The sequence below is a fragment of the Haplochromis burtoni genome, unplaced genomic scaffold (genome assembly GCF_018398535.1).
Source record: "Haplochromis burtoni strain Fernald_Lab_line unplaced genomic scaffold, NCSU_Asbu1 Contig_209, whole genome shotgun sequence".
Classification (NCBI taxonomy): domain Eukaryota; kingdom Metazoa; phylum Chordata; class Actinopteri; order Cichliformes; family Cichlidae; genus Haplochromis; species Haplochromis burtoni.
In genome coordinates, this window is record NW_024582570.1 from 730,165 (window position 1) to 745,349 (window position 15,185).

General features: G+C 41.1%; 1 protein-coding gene across 1 annotated transcript; it reads left to right on the forward strand.

The window, feature by feature from the left end:
* The first annotated feature begins 272 nt into the window (after window positions 1-272).
* Window positions 273-4,185, forward strand: sox9a (SRY-box transcription factor 9a). The gene is made up of 3 exons (XM_005936187.2): window positions 273-1,049; window positions 1,400-1,647; window positions 1,969-4,185. The coding sequence occupies exons 1-3, from the start codon at window positions 622-624 to the stop codon at window positions 2,733-2,735; spliced, it is 1,443 nt and encodes a 480-aa protein (XP_005936249.1). The 5' UTR covers window positions 273-621; the 3' UTR covers window positions 2,736-4,185.
* The last annotated feature ends 11,000 nt before the right edge of the window (window positions 4,186-15,185 follow it).

Consider the following 15,185-nt stretch of genomic DNA (forward strand, 5'->3'; position numbering starts at 1 on the left):
TGTTACCATAAAAAGGAAGTTCATCTTATCTGATTTTAATGTACGAGTAACTAAATCAGTTTATATCATAAGCATGCTCTTTTAAAAGTTACAAAGTTACAAAGTTGAAATGAAATGAAAGACAATAAGAGGGGAAAAACACGTTTTCCTAACTTGAGCTGAGTTTTCAGTTGTTGACTGCAAGACTGCTCTGGAGCAGAGTCAAATTACGTCCCCGCCTACTAAAAAAGTTTCCCCCAATCATTTCCTTGCCGTTAAAACATAAATCCAGGCATCGCCTCCCGTGTCTATAGACTCTTCAGCAATCCTGCAACAGCAGTTCTCTCACGTTTGTCTTCAAAGTCACAGTTTCGAAGCTAAGTATTCGAAAGCGACCACTTACAGATGGTTTTCTTCTCTGCGAAATTGTGAGCATTCAGCGGAACAGAAATATTTCCATATTTACTTATTTTTTCTTATTTTTTTTGTTTATTTTTATTTTTTCATTTTAAAGTTTGCCCCCGGCAAGCTGACACTGCAGCTTTGGGGCATATCACCTGGATATAGAAAGAAGGATTTTTCCTCCTATTTTTTTAATTATTATTTTTTTAACTGCGAGAAGCTGTTCTTTAATTTTTTCGCATGAATCTCCTCGACCCTTACCTGAAGATGACAGAAGAACAGGAGAAGTGTCACTCTGACGCTCCCAGCCCAAGCATGTCTGAGGATTCCGCGGGCTCGCCTTGTCCGTCCGGGTCGGGTTCGGACACTGAAAACACTCGTCCGTCCGACAACCACCTCCTCATGGGTCAAGACTATAAGAAGGAAACCGAAGAGGAAAAGTTTCCCGTGTGTATCAGAGACGCGGTGTCTCAGGTGTTGAAGGGTTACGACTGGACGCTCGTGCCTATGCCGGTGCGCGTCAACGGCTCGAGTAAAAGCAAACCCCACGTCAAAAGACCCATGAACGCGTTCATGGTGTGGGCTCAAGCTGCACGGAGAAAGTTGGCCGATCAATACCCACACCTGCACAACGCAGAACTCAGCAAAACCCTGGGCAAACTTTGGAGGTAGGCTCGCTTTAGTTTATCGTTCACTTTTACAATGCACTTTTACGCGCCGCTGTGCGCGGCACATTATTTATTAACGTATAGATTCCTGCTCTTTCAAGTTTAGCTTTGCAGTATTTTGGTTTGAATGCTTTTACTCACCTATGCTTTTGATTTTATGAGTATTTTAAGTTCATTGTTATGCATACAATGACTTCTAAAGAATTACGATGCTAACTTTTTTTTCTTCTTTTTTTGTAATGATCAACGCTAATTACCAACTGCACAGATTGAATCAGTGTGCTTAGCTTCTGCAACTGTTTACCAAGCGCAGTTTAACAAGTTTGTACAATTCCGTGTGCTATTTTCAGATTGCTCAATGAGGTAGAGAAGCGCCCGTTTGTGGAGGAGGCTGAGCGTTTGCGAGTGCAACATAAGAAGGATCACCCCGACTACAAATATCAGCCAAGGCGGAGAAAGTCTGTCAAGAATGGGCAAAGCGAATCGGAGGACAACGACCAAACTCATATCTCTCCAAATGCCATTTTCAAGGCGTTGCAGCAGGCCGACTCTCCGGCTTCAAGTATGGGCGAGGTGCACTCTCCGGGAGAGCACTCAGGTGAGGGAACAAGAAATAAAAAGCAAATATATTTTCTGTAATGTTTATGTTTTTTCAAAAGTTCCGGTTTGGATTAAAAATATATTTTTTAGAAGCCCTCAGGGCCTTAACTGGAGAACTGTTAATGATTAGTAGTTAATGATTATTAGGTTTTACAAGCCATCATGCAAATACACCTGCCTGTAGTTACAATAAACCTCTCCTGGAGGCATGTACAGTTAAGCTTTTATATCTCATGTGGGAAACATGTTCTTAAATTCAAACTTTTTTAACAAAAATGTTATGCTAAACAAATGTCTAACTTTGCCTTTGTCTCACTAGGTCAGTCACAGGGTCCACCAACACCCCCAACCACCCCGAAGACAGACCTTCCCTCCAGCAAAGCTGATCTGAAACGTGAGGGACGGCCCATGCAGGAGGGCACTAGCCGCCAGCTCAACATTGATTTTGGAGCTGTGGACATCGGTGAGCTGAGCACTGATGTCATCTCCAATATAGGAAGCTTCGATGTTGATGAGTTTGATCAGTACCTGCCACCACACAGCCATGCTGGGGTGAATGGTGCAGCGCAGGCTGGCTACAGCAGCGGCTACCCTATCAACAGCTCCTCTGTCAGCCAGCAAGCTAGTGTTGGAGCCCACGCCTGGATGTCCAAGCAGCAGCAGCAGCAACAGCAGCTCTCTCTGACCACTCTGGGTGGAGGAGGAGAGCAAAGCCAGCAGGGTCAACAGAGAACCACCCAGATTAAGACGGAGCAGCTGAGCCCCAGCCACTACAGTGAGCAGCAGGGCTCCCCACAGCATGTCACCTATGGGTCCTTCAACCTCCAGCACTACAGCACCAATTCTTACCCCTCCATCACCAGATCACAATATGACTATTCAGACCACCAAAGTGGTGCCAACTCCTACTACAGCCACGCAGCTGGCCAAGGCTCAAGCTTGTACTCCACCTTTAGCTACGTGAGCCCCACCCAGAGGCCGATGTACACCCCAATTGCTGACACCACCGGGGTGCCCTCTGTGCCGCAGACCCACAGTCCGCAGCACTGGGAGCAGCCCATTTACACACAACTTTCCAGGCCCTGAGGAGGCAGTCTGAGCACTGACTATATAACACACATATCCCAGACTTCTTTCTGCTCGGTGGCCTTTGCACCATTACGTCACACACCTTTCATTGCCAACAGAAAAACATGACAAGAACTTTTTTTTTAAGGTTCTGAAAAAACACATCTTTGGATTGGCTCACAACAGTGCCTTTTGTATTGGTTTGAATTGTGATTATATTTTTTTAGATATAATGTTTTAAAAAAAGTTAAATCCTCTGTGAGGACATACTGGCTATAAATATATTAGTATGTACTGTGTATGTGTTCTGCTCTTGTCATTACTATCATATTCAGTGTCATCAGCACCCTCGTCGTCACAATTTGAAGGTTTAACAAACGTAACAGAGCAGGAATGCCGGGTAAAAACACCCTTCAGTGGCCTTACTTCTGACTAATGTATTTTTGTACAGGAAGTAAGAAACCGTTTACTGACACTGCCGTCTCATAATAGCCTATATTCTGCTTTGAACTTTTGTACTGTACATATTTTAATGTAATTCCAATGAGATGCAAGGATTGAGCGACGCACGTTTGAAATAGATGAGAATTTTTGGCCATGATATGACCGTGTCATCAGTGAATTAGTCAAATATTCTACTTCTTGTTTGCTTTAGCTCAAGTTTATTGTGTTGGAAACGCTATAGCAGGTGCCATGTAATTCTCCTAAGGGCCTTACTGTGTTGCTAGCTGTAACAGCAATGCTTGCTTTGTTTTGTTTTCGTTTTGTTTTTTTGCCTTGAAACCATTGGTGCCTCAAGAGCTACAGCAGTGAGGCTTCGTCCACTTTGAATTGCAGTGTGAAAACTACAGCATAGTTCTGACTTCCTGCTTGATGAGATACAAGAAGTGACCTTTGACCCCATTATTCTCACCAACCATCAAGTCTGAGTCCGGTGTGTTTCTATCAAGCCTTCTGCCTCAACTTTCTTTTCCTAACCCTTGTCTTAATTTATTCTTTAGCATTAATTTTATTTGAAAATAACTATTTGCAATTGTCGTTTTAATTCAGCAGCAGCTAGCTGAGGAGAAATAGGTTGCTGTCATATGTGGTACAAATTTGTTTATTTATCATTTGTAAATGTTTTCCTTATAAAAGTTTCTTTTATTCATGATCTAGTTATGTACAGAATACTTATAATTACACGAGTAAGTAAAAAGAAAAACTGGAAGTCTTTCCTTTTGTCACTCTATTTCTAACAAATGTCTAAATGAATATAAAAGCAGCCGTTTTGTAAAGAATTTGCTGGAATCAACATGTTTTTTGTTTGTTTGTTTATCAAAAACATTGTGTTCCCCATTTTATATTCTGTCTCATTAGTTCCCATTTTGTCATCTTCTTAATGCAGTTTCCCTAGGTAAACATGGCATTTTCTTAAAAGCTTATCTTTTGTATTATATTTGTTTGCAATAAAAGCAAAACAGCAAAACGTCTTGTCTCGTCCTGTGTTTTTGTACAGCGCTGCTCGTGGTTTCCATCTGTCAGCATTTCTCACCAACACATCTGAGAGTTTCGGGGGCACTCTGGCAGTACGGGTACCTTAATACGGTGTGCAATAAGTAGTTATGGAAAAAGGCATCTAGTCATCACTGGAGATGGAGAACAACAATAGGTGGTATTTTTTAAAAAAAGGATTTAGTTCAGTTGATGTGAGAAGAGACATCCCCATCAAACCAGTTACAAAAAGGTGCTGACATGAGATCAGCAGATTGGCGATGCCACTGGATGAGTCTGAATTACATTGGAACAGAAAAGGGGGGGGATAATAGATTGCACAGATAATTTAATTTCTGCATTACTTGGAACCAGCTTGTCATCCACCAACAGCAGTAGTTTGGTAACGCTGCACATCGACACTTCTCCCTTCTCAGACCGTGAGGTCACAGGTCCATTATTACCATGGACTACTGCCAAGATGTATGTCCACCCCCAGCCCCCCTCGCCTGTATACTCAACGGCTTAAAGAAACAAACTAAACACTGAATATTTTTTAGTCATTACTGGCCTCGTAACATTGGAGCACGGCTGACCTTAATAAATCAGTGACAGTGTAAACACAATCAGGTACTATAGGTTTGTGTTGAAATTTGAGGCACATTCACAGATGACGTCTCTTTCCTCACGTCAACTGGACTAAAATCTTTTTTTTCTTTTTCCTGCCATCCACTGCTGCACTTCATTTCACTGTGATGACTGGACATTTTTTTACCTTGTTCTGTAGCTACTTATTAGACATCATACTAAGGTACACAAAACCTGTATTATGGATAGAGAGCCAGATATATTAACTAGACCCATCAACCATTTCAACACCTCATTGTAATGCAGACTGGAATCGGTCTGAGTGACTTTCTCCCAAAGTTTTTTTATGTGTTTTTTTCTTTCTTTTCTTTTCTTTTTTAACCATATTTTGCACTCTTATGTAAAGAGGGGGAAAGAGAAATTGCTTCTCTAAAAATATGTCCATCAGACTAATTTATTTATTAGATAATCTAAACTGTTTGCTATTCTGAGAGAAAAATGTCTAGTGGCTGTTTAACATTTAGTTTTATGATCAGAGTAATAAAAAAATACAAAAGTAATGCTTTGTGATATCATAACGCCAGCTTTACTTCGTTCATCTGGTCTGGGATTTTCTGTGGCTTCTGGTAAAGCGTTCAGAAACTGATATGCGGTCACTTAAGGTTTATTGTGTTGAGGACACAACACTGTCCTAAGGCTTGACTTTGGTGTCTCTACAAAGGTAGTAAACTTCCCCTCTAACGGTGAGGAGCATGCGGGGCATGTGAGGCCCTGAACCTACCTCCCACAGAGAGCCCCTGAGGCACATCCATCACTGAACCTCCAGTGGCTCAAACGTGGAGCTAGGCAACAGGGCAGCAGGGCCTCAGGGCTTAGCAGGGCAAAAGGAAGGCAGTTACTGCTGATTCAGAGCAGGGCAGAACGGTAATGTGGGCGTTCATGAGAAAAGGACAGAAGAACATTAAAGAAAAGCGCCCCTTTTATCATTAAAAGCACTGATTGTCAGAAAATCTCAGGGAAAAAAATCCATCAAGAGTTGTTAAGCACGAGTTCTTAATGAAAATAAAATGTTACCTGACCTAAAATGTCTTGATGCTGCCTGAGCTTGCTCCAGCAGGCGTGACTCAGTGCTAAGGACATGATTGGCTCCTCGTGAAAACTGCTGCCTGAAAGTTAAACTGGGGCCAACATTTCTGTTCAGTAAACAAAGAAAAAAAGTCAACTTTAGTAAACGCAGGTTCGCTAGTTATAGGAAATGACCAAAACATTTTTGCTAAATTGTTTCACTCTCAGGTTGTTGGCAGTGTTAGTGCATGGGAAAATGTTAAGTGTTTACACTTGCAAGTCCAGCTCCCCCCAAAATCAATCCAGATCAATTCAGAACACATAAGGTGATCATATTAACACTTCTGGTAAAATATTAGCCTGCCCTTTTTGCTTTAATATTTCTAAAAAGTATATTTTTGATCATTTCTTTTAATTGATCCTTTCTCTGAGTATAGTTTCTGTTGTTCCTTGATTGATTCAGGGTGAATCAAGTGAGTCTAAGTCACTCTGTTACCGAGGAAAGGTGTTTGAATGTTTATCTTTTATTATTCACAGAGAGTCTGGATAGGACATGTTTGAATTTCTCTGACTTCAGTAGAAAAAAGAAAAAATAGAGATAATAGAGAACATGATGATAGCGACTTTCATCGTATTTCATCAGAATGATGTGTCATGTAGTTTTGTCAAATGGTAGCACCACGCCAGGAAATGACATCAGTACTGAGGTTTTCCCTGTGTGAGACCACAGTGATTCATTTCTCAGGCTTTTCTGCAGGCACAGGCGGTCTTGGCCAGAGGCGAGTCAAAAGTAATGTTAAATTTAATGTAATTCATCCCAAAAAATCGCCACAAGAAATGATAATAACGTTTTCCCTGATTATAACTTCTGTTAACAATTCAAAGCAACTGCACAACATCAGATATTCAGGAAACGACATATACAGTCACAGCCTATCATTACTGGGGATCTATATTAAAAACAAATCTGGGCACAGCAAAAAAAAAGAAAAAAGAAAAAAGAAAAGCATCTTTCTAAACCAAGCGTCCCAGCCTGCCGAGCTAGTGAGTGGACTGGGGCTGAAATGGGGCTGCCCACCAAACAGCAGGAGTGCCCTGATGAATGTTTCCGAGAAGGATCGGAAACAAGACCAAATTTTTCTTTCTTTCTTTCTTTTTTTTTCAGACAGGCCTTTCCATGGGCAATTTTCCCAGGACGACTCCATTATTATTCCGCAGAGACGTCTGCCCCCTCCGAACCCTATGGGTGGTCTTTCTAAAGGCAAAAGGAAGAGGAAAAGAAAAGAAAAGCAGAAAAAAATCTGGTGATACACCCACGGTGAGTGGACGACAATAAGATACACAGTAAAACGAAACAAACCAAAAGTCGATCTCAACAACATACTGGAAGCACACCGTACGCTGATGGACTTTGTGAATGCGTTTTCTTTTGCTTGGAACATCAATTTTAAAAAACAAATACTGCAGATGTTCAATGAAACCAAATATTATGGATGATATTTAGTTTATTGATGACAGGATTGTTTCAATGTCCTGTATAAAGAATTTAAATTGCTCATCCAGTCCATAAAGTTGCTTCTGAAACTATTAAGACACATCCAGATGAACTACACTAAATCACATGGCAAGACAAGCTGACTACAAGGCTGTTTCCATGGAGGCTACACCCTCAGCTGAAGAACTACTGTGGGAGTAAATGGGGAGCAAATAAAGGGCACATTTCCTCCGTCCTGAACTGCATTAGGTGGTGTATAGCCGAAATCGCAATGTGATTACATGAGCAACAATAGTCTTCTTTCTATTGTGAGATTATATTTACAATAAAATCTCACAACCGTCACTGCTCAGTTTTGCTTTGTTACTGTTGGAGCAGACTTAGGAAGTAAGACTTTGCCCCAAAGCCATCCATCTTCCACAGGCCCTAGGAGGAGAGCAGCCTGTGCCAAGAGGCCGAGCCGGGCCAGCCTGCTAGAACCCTTGGTGAGTTTTGTGCCTTTGTCTGAGGATGTGGAAGAAACCTGGCACCAGCCCGAGGTCAGCGGCACAAAATTATATTACCATAATCCCATTAAGTGTGTCTGAGGCCTCATGAGCCCCAGCTCAGTCTGGGAGGAAGGTAGGTGAGGTCTGGCAGTGGGTGGTTTGTGCTAAAGTGCACAGCCAATGAATCAGATGAGACTGGCAGTTTAGGCATTTATATATATTTTTTATTTTTTTTATTTTTAAGAAGTCAAAGATCAGTCAAAGATAAATAAATGAGTAAAATCTTGGTGTCAGTCAAAAACATGCCTAAAGCATGTGTTTTATATGAGTATGTGGTACGTAAAATGCAAAAAAAAATAAAAATACAAAAATACAAACAAAAAACAGTGTATTACAGAAAAAAACATGTATTAGCAAGACAGTCTTCCATAATTGAATCCAGGGGCCTAAACAAGAACATGGATCAACTGGGTTTGTCTATAAGCTTTATTTAATCAAGGTTTCTCATCCTTATCTCTATTATCCCTCATTGTTCAAAGAAGGATTCTCTCCAGTAATAGAGATGAGATTTTCCATCCATGTTTCCATTTGTTTCCAGTTAAGACACTTAAAGTTTTGTTGACGAACCAGCCACAGATATAGTAATTTGTCTCTTACTGCGACTCTGTACCTGACAAGTCTTGACAGAACATATCATTTAACTGTCCATATTTGCTTATTTGGGACAGATTGTTTGAGAAAAGTCAAACTGACATGTCGGTAAAACTGATGCCATTCTCGCAGGGCATGAGGACTTGAAATAAGCCAAGCTCTGCTAGCTGATCCTTGAGACAAAGCCGAAGCTGTCATGTACATGGAGAAACTATGTGGCATGTAAGTCAGGCATGAAACCTAGTTCCTGTTTTATTTCAGTGTTAAACCACACCTATTTATAAAATAAATAGAGTGGAATTACTATTGCATTCATCTTTTTAATAAGACTTTTTAGCTCATAAATTAGAAACAGGAGAAATATTAGGTTGCTTGTTTTCTTAAATCATAATTGTCCGTTTCTGTTATTGCATAAAAACGACGACTTCTTAACTATCGAGTTATCTAATTCTCTTCCTGGGGCACAGGCTGGGAGAATTTTTACATGAAATGGGAGTGCACTGTTTGTGTTTCTTATATCTTTGTTGGTTGTCTGCAAAGCCACTGCTGTGACACAAGCTGCAGAGCATTATTAGCCATTCAGCAGCCTGTTCTTTACTGACAGACCCCGGTATCTCAAACATACCTCCCTTATGTTTGTCCATTCCATCTACGGGACAACCAGTAAGCCTTAATCCCCAGTCTAAATAAGTTAATACCTCAACCAACATGTAAAAGTAAAGTTCATGGCCAAATGCAGATTCCAGAGAAACAGCCAGTACCTAACCTGGCAGTAAACCAATTAATCAAACACAGAGAGACTCTTTGTCACAGCAACAGAAAGTGACAACCAAACCAGCAGCCAGTTTGTACTAAAGGAAGAAATGAAAGAAATTTTGCATGGTCATGTGTATTTATTTGTTTTTAGCATTTATATGTGTCCTACTTTTTTCCTCCTTTCCTTCTGTACAGCTCTTTCTTTTGCTGAACCCAGTGGCCTGCATGTGTTAAGATATGAGCTGTCTCTTTTCCTTTGAGAGTGGAGCTTTTGAATATCAGCAGAAGGCCAGGAGTATTACTAACTAGAGCCAACAGCATATTTACCATCAGAACTTGCTTAAATCACTTTTATCATTATCATTTCACTGCGACCAAAATAATCAGTAGCCTGGTTTTAGTTTAGAAGCTAGTCTCTGACTTGTGTCTTGTGATTTGGTGCTCATTGTTTGCCGACAGATTATAGCTGCAGGAAATCTGACTTTTTACAAAACTGGCTGACAACAGGGTGTAAGCAAAGTCTACAGACAAAAGCAGAGCTCTGGTAATTATAACATTTTATCATATAATTTTATAGGTCTGTCAAAGAAAAATAATGTATCCATGCAGGCAGCCTCTTAAGAGCATTAATTGGTAGCAGTACTGGGATGGCGATCGGAAAGGGCTTGGTATGATTCAGCTGTGTGCCTCTATTATTTTCTCCACAGGTAGTTTAATGCTTTCCAACTACCTCTGAAGGATCAGCAATTTTAGCGTCATTGCGAGCAGAAGGGAATACTTTAAAACAAGGTGCAGGAGAGCACGCTGATGTTAGCTGTTCTGCAGCTCCGATTCTTTTGTTTTACAGATACTTCGATGGCCCCCTCCCTTTGCTGGTGATTGTCCGGCACAATCGCACCCTGTGATTTAAAACTCTTCATTAGGTGTCAAATGTATTTCCAAGAAAAGAAAACATTTCTAAAAACCATTTCTAGTGTTTTTTCCCCACAAGAGGTTTGGAAAACATGCAATTTGGATGTCCTAGAGTGCAATGAAGCTGCAGCAGCTGCAGGGAACAGGTGTTTGTAGTGAGCACATGGTGAAGGGTAATGAGGTCTGCAGCAAGTTAGATGCATAAAACACAAAAAGGCAACTTAAACAGTGCAATAGTGAAAGAGAAAGAAAAATATAACTTAACCTCAACGGGAGCCATGTTTTTGTGTCTCTGTCAGATTATAAGAGTAGAAGAAAGTAGCCAGTACATCTGGAAAAAAACAGACAGTGGGAAAAGAATTAAAACTAGAAGAGACTGGGTGTTTCTTTTTTCTTCTTCTTTTTTTCTTTTGACGTGGGCTAGATGAAGGAGAAATTTGAATCGCTCGCTTTATAGCAGGATCACAGAGTGGGATTTCAATAAATGGGTGAGTGCTGTGCCCAGGTACAGAGCCAAAAGTGCCAGACAGTACATCCAGCTCTCTCTTTCTTTCTCTGCCCTTCTCACTTTCTGTAACTTGCTGTGAAATTCCAAGTAGACGTCAGGAAGTAGAGAATCAGTAGGGACACATTTGTTTTTCAAGAACAGAAAAGAAAAAAAAATGCATGAATTGAACGAATAATTTTAATTTCTTGTTGTTTAACCCCTGGCATTGAAACTATACTACAGAACACTGTTTCTTCTGACGCTCTCATAATTTGCTTCTGTGGTAACGCAGCCCGGTGTCACTGACCACCAGAGTGACATGAAGCCCTGGGAAAAATCATGCCCCTTCCTGATTTATGATACCTGTGAACACTTCGAATTTCTCTCCCAGACGTGTCAACAAACATCACAGCGCAGGTCTAGTTATGCGTGTGCTTATGTGCGCAGATCCAACGTGCCTGTTTAACACCTTGTCAAGGTTTTCCTCTTCTTCCTCGCGCATTCTCTACCTCTGCACATCCATGCTCAGTGTGACCTTTTGATCTTTGGTCACTGACCTCAAAGCCCTGAAGTCCCCTTAAAGGAGCCTCCTAACAATCTTGGAACATTTGGCTTCCAGATTTTTTTTTGTTTTTGTTTTTCCCTGAACCCTAATCTAAAACTGTTCTTTATTATGTTTGACAATGGTTTTGCTGGACATATTTTTACAGCTATGAGCCTAACAACGATACATATCAAACACAGCCTCATCAGCATAAACTATAAAAGTGGAAAACAAACTTGTTTTTCTACGACTTTAAATCAAATTTCATTGGAAATAATTATATGAAAATACAAATAACATGTATATGCATGTATTATATGTGGTGGATATGTGGTTAAGAAAATGAACAGATGAATAGATATATATAGAAGCTATATAAATATTTGTATGAGTGTGTCCAATTTTACAAATAGAAATTGATGGGTCTGCTCCAGGCTATATGTATATGATAACATGGACCCAGGAACCTGCTTCCATGTGTCTAACCAGCCAAACTACACCACAAAACCCATGAGAACAGACTCTCCTGTAAGATCCAAGAATGCACTGTTGCATATAAATGACCCACAACAACACAGAAAGACAGAGAGCGAGAGAGAGAGACAGAGTGAGAATGCAGGAGGGAGAATGAAAGACGGAGGGAGAGACAACAAAATACAGAGGAGAAAAGGGCCCCTTCCTTACTGAGGCACACACACAAGCACGCCACAGACACACACAGGCAGGCAAGTCTGTGAAATATGACAGCCCCATGGTGAAGAAGGTGGGGGTGAGGGAAGCCATATTGTAACAATCTGATTCTGTGGTCATTAATCGTATCCTGCTGTTCCAGTCTCCCCGACCGTGTGCGCTGAGCGTATGTCAAACACATTTCCCCTCTCGCGGTGGGCGCACTCCCAGCCTGCTCTAATGCTGCACAAAGACACAAACCCCGAGAGCTCCTGAAGGCAGACAGGCCAGATAATCTCCCCCTCGGACTCCAGCGCCAAGTCCAAAGCCAACCATAAAGACACAGAGAGACACGGGCATACAGGGAATGTCCTTTGGCCTGGCTGCCTCCGAAGCTGCTATTCTATTGTCACACCAAATGCTATGACAGATAATATCATGAATGAAAAGGATATATTTCAGCAAACTCCTTTAGCTACGTCCCTACTGGCCTCATAACTAAGAGCTACTGTTTAAATGTACACTCTCTCTGTTTCTTTCCACATGGCTTTCCAAATAACTCTAATCCTTTCAGTACAGTGGCGTGGTTCAAGTATCTGTCCTAAGACGTCTATTCAATGAGATCAAAAGGACACTTAAATGTCAAATTAAGCTGGAAACAAAAGCAAAAGCAATCATTTAAGAAAAACTTCCTTTATGTAACTGATTATAGTTTTATAGGTCTAGTATTCCAGAGCAATCCTAAAATCTATTCCTTGATAAACATAGACAATCTCTGGGCAACCATCGGTATTTGGCAACTATAAAGTGGTCTATCTTCCTTTTATCCATCTCTCCCTCCATACTGCTTGTCTTGCTCCATCTTTTCCCCTCCTGCTGTGAGCTCCCTCATTAGGGAAGTGATGATGTAACCCCTCTGTTTCATCAAACGCTGTCATTTGTCATTATGACTGATAAGTGCCGAGCTGGGCCAGCCAGGAGGAGGAAGGGTCTCCCTCTGACCTCCTAGCTGTGTCATTAGCTTCGCCTATCAATACAAAGTTCTATCACTTATCTGCCTCACTGCCCATCTCAATGCCTAAGTGCACAATGACCGAAGAAATGAAAAAGCTAAAATGCCTCCAATACTGTTTCCTGGCATCAGTACCAATGCTGTCAAATGTAAAAATATGACAAATATTGTCATCATCTCTCAATCTTTGCATTCCCATATTTTAAACTAGGTCTGAAAACATCTCTGAAACTGCACCAGATTACTATTGCCAGGAACCTGAGAAGCTTCTTGACATACGGAGTCTCTGGAGCAATGGAAAATCTGCCTGAAACCTCATCAATCACAGAAAAGCAGATTGGATGAAAAAAGTGCTTTTCATCAACTACTTTAAGATCCTGACAAGATAATACATTGTGAAGTTGTCACAAATACTTGACTGAGGACACATATTGATTGCAAGCCTAAGATTTTCCAGACTGCAGCTACTGTAAATGCTGCTATTAAGAGAAAATCTCTTTTATGGCTTTCATTAGAGTAGTGGAAATTGTCAACTTTGTAGGCTGAAGAATGCCACATTTATCCGAGTACATAGTCGTTTCCTGGATTTTCCACATGCGACTCTGAATCAGTTGGTTTAGGAAAATGAACCACATCAGAAACAAAGAGTGATACATCAGTAAGTAAGACTTGAGTATCTAAATAAGACGGCAGTAAGAAAATGAACAATCAACACTTGGTGTATGCAGACACACTTAAAGTGATCAGATTAATTTGCCTCTGGTCAAGGGATGAGTGTAAGGAACTGGAGATGTCTTGACAGAACCCTTGACCTGTGGGTCTCGGTTTGGGTGGGTGCTCGTCAGTAGGGACAGAAGAGTGGGGTGATTGATTGAGTTTCTGTTTGTGGGCTCAGCTGGACATCCTGAAGAAATTTCCCCATCCATCAGATCGTCCAGAGTTGGGAAGGTCTGTTTCCAGATGGGCATCATTGTTCCTGGGCTACCCTGACAGACATTTGAAGGACCCGGCGAGAGCCAAAATGTTGTTGACAGCAGCCACAGACAACCCACAACACCGGCAACTGCGCCTGTCTGTCAACAACCTTCAAAAGGTGTGGCTTACACCACCCTAATCGATAACATGCACCAGATAGGACATGTAGAAACAATAAGTGTCATTACAATTACAAGCCATAACTCAGTAATCATGCACAGAACGCAGATAAAAGGTAGCAGCAATGGTGTCCTGGCAATGATCGCTGTGTCTAGTGACCAGTGAGGCGTAACATAGAGACTTAATTGTGGTGCGAGGCCTAATTGCATGGTCAGGATAGGGGGTAATGAGTTAATCCCAAGCCAGTCATCCATGATGAGAAGAAACAGGTCCCTTGCAAAGTAATTACACGGATGGTCATTAACCTCTATGCTTCAGGACATGAGAGAGGAGGATGTCTTTTGGTAATCTTTTTTTGCAATCCAACCTGTAAGCATTTGGACAAGTATACAGCCTTTTGTACTTGATCTTGAGTATATTTGAGTCAGTTTAATTGCATCTAACATATAATCTAGGGAGGATAGATGTTCATTCAGGGATGTAGAAGTACTCTTGTCAGTTTGCAAGTCATGTTGACATATTGAAAGAGCTATTCAAGAAAAAGGACCATGTAGATATTTAGGGGAAATAATGGGGATGGAAAGCATGTGATCCCACAGTTCCACTGCAAAAGGCATAACATTACTGTCTATTGGGTGATTTCCTCCATGTGGATCCAGGAATAGTGTGTCTGTGTTTACATGAGCTGATCCCCAAAATGTGTCCAGAGACTTGGCACTGCAACTGGCAAAGGCAACTGGCAAATCAGGGCACCCTAATGGAGATCCATTAAGGCCGTCTTCACAGTGACACCAAGCAGACCAAGAAACACCCATGCACTTTGATCCATGCACTTAAACACGCAAAGCACTATGAAAGATTCCCCGCTTCATATTTTCATAATTGTTGGAGGCTACTTAAGTCAAAGCCAAGTCAGCAAATTTTACCTGGCAACGTATGAAGAGAGCCATTTGTGTGGAGAAGTGTATCAAAATTTTTTTCTTCAGTGTTTGCTTTATAACACTGAAGAACATATGAAGGTGTCACATTGAGGTGGTAGAATATGAGCGTCTTTGTCAACCTTGGACTGAAGAAAGTGTCAGTTCACGTTAACAAGGTGTAACCATAAAGTCTCCTAAGTTCTGCTGCCAAACTAAATTCTAGTGTGGAAATTAGACCTGGTACGACTGACTGAATTACTTACAACTTCCTGTTAAAAAAAAAGAGTAAACTTTGAGCAGTAAGTACTTTTGG

Bases quoted from the DNA above. Each gene is read 5' to 3' on its own strand.
- sox9a (XM_005936187.2), top strand. From the start codon at position 622: ATGAATCTCCTCGACCCTTACCTGAAGATGACAGAAGAACAGGAGAAG. The intron at 1,050-1,399 runs GTAGGCTCGCTT...TGCTATTTTCAG, and splicing joins ACCCTGGGCAAACTTTGGAG to ATTGCTCAATGAGGTAGAGA. The intron at 1,648-1,968 runs GTGAGGGAACAA...TTGTCTCACTAG, and splicing joins CTCTCCGGGAGAGCACTCAG to GTCAGTCACAGGGTCCACCA.